This window comes from Vollenhovia emeryi, unplaced genomic scaffold (genome assembly GCF_000949405.1).
Source record: "Vollenhovia emeryi isolate VEMERY1.0 unplaced genomic scaffold, V.emery_V1.0 DF942579.1, whole genome shotgun sequence".
In the NCBI taxonomy this organism is placed as follows: Eukaryota; Metazoa; Arthropoda; class Insecta; order Hymenoptera; family Formicidae; genus Vollenhovia; species Vollenhovia emeryi.
Genome location: NW_011963787.1, coordinates 1 through 3,653, shown reverse-complemented (window position 1 = coordinate 3,653; position 3,653 = coordinate 1). Strand labels below are relative to the sequence as shown.

General features: G+C 53.1%; 1 protein-coding gene across 1 annotated transcript; it reads left to right on the top strand.

The window, feature by feature from the left end:
• Positions 1–575: 575 nt before the first annotated feature.
• On the top strand, positions 576–3,624 carry LOC105568326 (the record flags this gene model as incomplete). The annotated part of the gene is made up of 1 exon (XM_012023919.1): positions 576–3,624. A coding segment is annotated over exon 1 (3,049 nt), but the record flags the coding sequence as incomplete, so codon positions are not given.
• Positions 3,625–3,653: the final 29 nt, after the last annotated feature.

The window sequence follows — 3,653 nt, the reverse complement described above, 5'->3', positions numbered from 1 at the left end:
AAAGATTCATGAGACTTATGCGCGTACCGAACGCCCGAGGCGTTCCGATCCTTTAACCTCGGACAGGGCTTCACCGCGGAAGTGAAGCAACACTAACATCGAACAAATTTCTGGTGCCCCGGGTGAGGAAGGTGTGGGATGCATGTCTCTTGCGCATGACATATTACTGTTTCTCTGTACCGTTTTCAGCGCGTTTACGCAATTGTTGAGTGCTGCGACGGTGTGACGGAGAGCGAGTGAGTACGAGGGAGACACTGTGGGTCGTCCCAGAGAGAATTGTATGCGGCGTGAGCCCAGCGAGTGAGAAATCCTGCTTAGACTGAGTGGTGGTACGAGTTTCTGGACCAGATTGCCGGTCGAGGCTCGTCGATAACCATAAGTACCCTGACTTATACCTACGTCGCGAACTTGAGCGGTTCGGACTGCGTGTCGGGTGAATAGTCAGTGCCGTCTGCACCACCGTGAAAGATTGTCGCGTTGTGAAATATACGCTAACCTCGTTTCGATAAATTCAATCGACGGTTTCGAATTGTCATTGTTCAGTGACCTTAACCTGCAATATCGAATTGTTCATTATGGCGCCTCCTTCGTTAAGGAAATGGGTCACGTTACAGAGCGTACATTTAGAGGAGATGCGCCTAGTGGAGGAGCGCTTTCGCAGTAAAGATAGTGCTACTTTAAGTAGAGCGCTTATCCAGTCGCGACTGGAACGCCTGAATGAGATCTGGGAGAACGCGTGTAAGACACACTTGGAAATTTCGGCCAAAGAGGGTTCGGAAACGGATCCGTATATGGTGGACGGGGTGTATGCTACGTTGCATGCCACTTACGAGGATATTCGCGATTTATTAGTGACCTCGCGTGTGCCTTTCGAGGCTGTGGTAGAACCAACTTCAACGACTAGGCGAACCGACACGGAGCCATCCGAACAGGAGACGGATGCGTCCGTGGCGCGTCTGCCGCGAATGCCGCTACCCACGTTTTCGGGGAAATACAAGGACTGGGAGAGCTTTTGCGACCTCTTTACCGCTCTGGTACACGACGTGCCCAAATTCGCGGACGTGACTAAGTTACAGTTTTTGAAGTCGTGTTTGAAGGGTCCTGCCGCAGAGTTAGTTCGGGATGTCAAAACGACTAACGCGAATTACGCCAGTACTTGGCTTGCGCTTAAGGCGAGATACCATAACCCACGTCTCATTCTTGCGAAGTATCTTACATCGTTGTTACAACTTCAACCTTTGAAGAGGGAATCCGCGATTGGCTTGCGTGCCTTCACTGACGACGCGACGCGGATTGTTCGTGCGCTCACGAACCTAAGGTTTCCGGTGGCGCACTGGGATCAGTGGCTCGTCCACATTCTCGCTGAGAAATTAGACACGGAGTCTCGGAGACTCTGGGAGGCTGAGCTCAGTGTGAAAGACCAGCAGGTTGTAGAGCTACTGAGTGCGAGTATGGCGGTGGGGGATACTGATCCTGTGAAATACTTGCCTACTTTCAAAGATCTGGTGGGTTTCCTAGAAAGAAGAGCGCGGACGCTCAACATGTTAAGTTCGGAATCTCTAACGAATAAGGGGGAGAAGAGAACGGCTCAAGATAGTAAGCCCATTAGTAAAACGCGAAAGGTCTTTCACGCTAGCACTTCCTCCACAACAGCGGATAAATCGAAATGTATCGTCTGCTCGGGGACACATTCCCTGATCAAATGTACTGAGTTTAAGGCGAAGTCGGCGAGCGACCGACATGATTACGTGCAGCGCTCGGGTGTTTGCTACAACTGTTTCGGGAAACACCGCGTGCGTGATTGCAAGTCGGATAAGCGCTGTGGCGTTCCCGGTTGTCAGCGGAAGCATCACACTCTTTTGCATCCAAAGGCGGCAACTACGCCGGCCGATGAGAGTCGCGCGTCCCCGGCGTTGAGGGCCGAGGGGGTGGACACCAAAGTGAAACCAGCCGTTGTTAGTTCTCATTCAGCCAGAGCCTCTCCACTCTTGGAGACGGTACTCTTGGCTACGGCTCAGGTCGGAGCTTTAAGCTCGAATGGGGAGATAGTTAGAGTCCGTGCGTTGTTGGATCAAGGCTCGGAGGCCTCTTTCGTATCCGAGTCAGCTGCTCAGCTACTCCAGTTGCCGAGACGACCGGTGGAAATCTCGTTGCGAGGGATTAGCGGTAGGAGAGCCGGTGCTGCTCATTCGGCTATACGATTGGTGTTGAGCTCATTGGTCGACCCGCGATCCACAGTCGAGATCGATGCTCTTGTTCTGCCGCGTCTCACAGCACCACTTCCAGCCTGCTCGCTGAAGGAGCACGCTTCATCGCGATTTCGAGGACTGCCGTTGGCAGACCCGCAGTTCACCACCTCGAACCCGGTGGATCTTATCCTGGGGGCGGAAGTGTACGGGCAAATTCTAAAGTCAGGCGTGAGGCGCTGGCCTGCCTCGCGTCTCGTAGCACAGAACACCGTCTTCGGATGGGTAGTTTCTGGAGCTGTCACAGCCGACCCGGCACGGCGGGCGGCGTCGGCATCACTTCTGCATTGTTCTACAGATCCGGACTTGCTGAAGGTGATGGAAGGTTTCTGGAGACTAGAGGAAATCCCGTCGTCTCTGGATAAATGGGACGACGAGGAGCAGAGTTGCGACGAGTTATTTAGTCGAACGCATTCGCGAAACTCGGAGGGTCGATACGTAGTACGACTTCCGTTCAAATCTAGCCTTCCGGAGGCCGCTAGGGAGACGCGTGGAATGGCGTTAGGGTCCCTCAGGTCGATGCATCGTCGCTTTGCACGGGACGCGAGATTAGCACAATCGTATCGAGAGTTCATGGAAATGTACGAGTCGCTCGGACATATGGAACGAGTGCCTCCGGAGGAGATTGCCAACCCTTCGGCTTGGTACCTGCCTCATCACGCCGTTGTGCAGTGCTCGTGCACGGCGTGGAAGTTACGTGTAGTCTTCGACGCTTCTCGTCAGACTAAAGGAGGTTACTCCTTGAATCATTACATGATGAAAGGTCCCCCGTTGCAGCGCGATCTTGCATTGATACTGCTTAACTGGCGTAGATATCGATTCGTGTTTACCACAGATATTGTGAAGATGTTTAGGCAAATCGGGGTTGTGCCTGCCGATCAGGATTGTCAGAGGATCGTGTGGTCCCCGGACCCGACGGTCGACCCTGTGGACTATCGACTAACGACGGTGACGTATGGCACTAACAGTGCTCCGTATCTTGCGATACGTACGCTTTTACAATTGGCTCGGGATGAGGGGAGTAGGGGATTAGGGGCGCGTTGTCTCGAGAATTACACCTATGTGGATGACGTATTCGCGGGCGCGGATGACCTAGCACGTGCGGTGAAGAAGCGTTCTGAACTTGTGGAACTTTTGGGACTGGCCGGCTTCCCGCTCGATAAGTGGGCGGCGAACCACCCGAGTCTCTTACCCATTCAGCCTCGGTCAGTTTCCTCCACGCGAATCAACGACGTTGAGTCGGTTAAGACACTCGGTATTTACTGGGATTCCATCCAGGATGCCTTCAGATTCGATAGCTTAGCGCCTAAATCCACATCAGATTCGGTGACGAAAAGAGTGATCCTTTCGGATATCTCTAGATTATTTGATCCATTAGGTTGGTTATCTCCAGTCACCGTTGTGGCC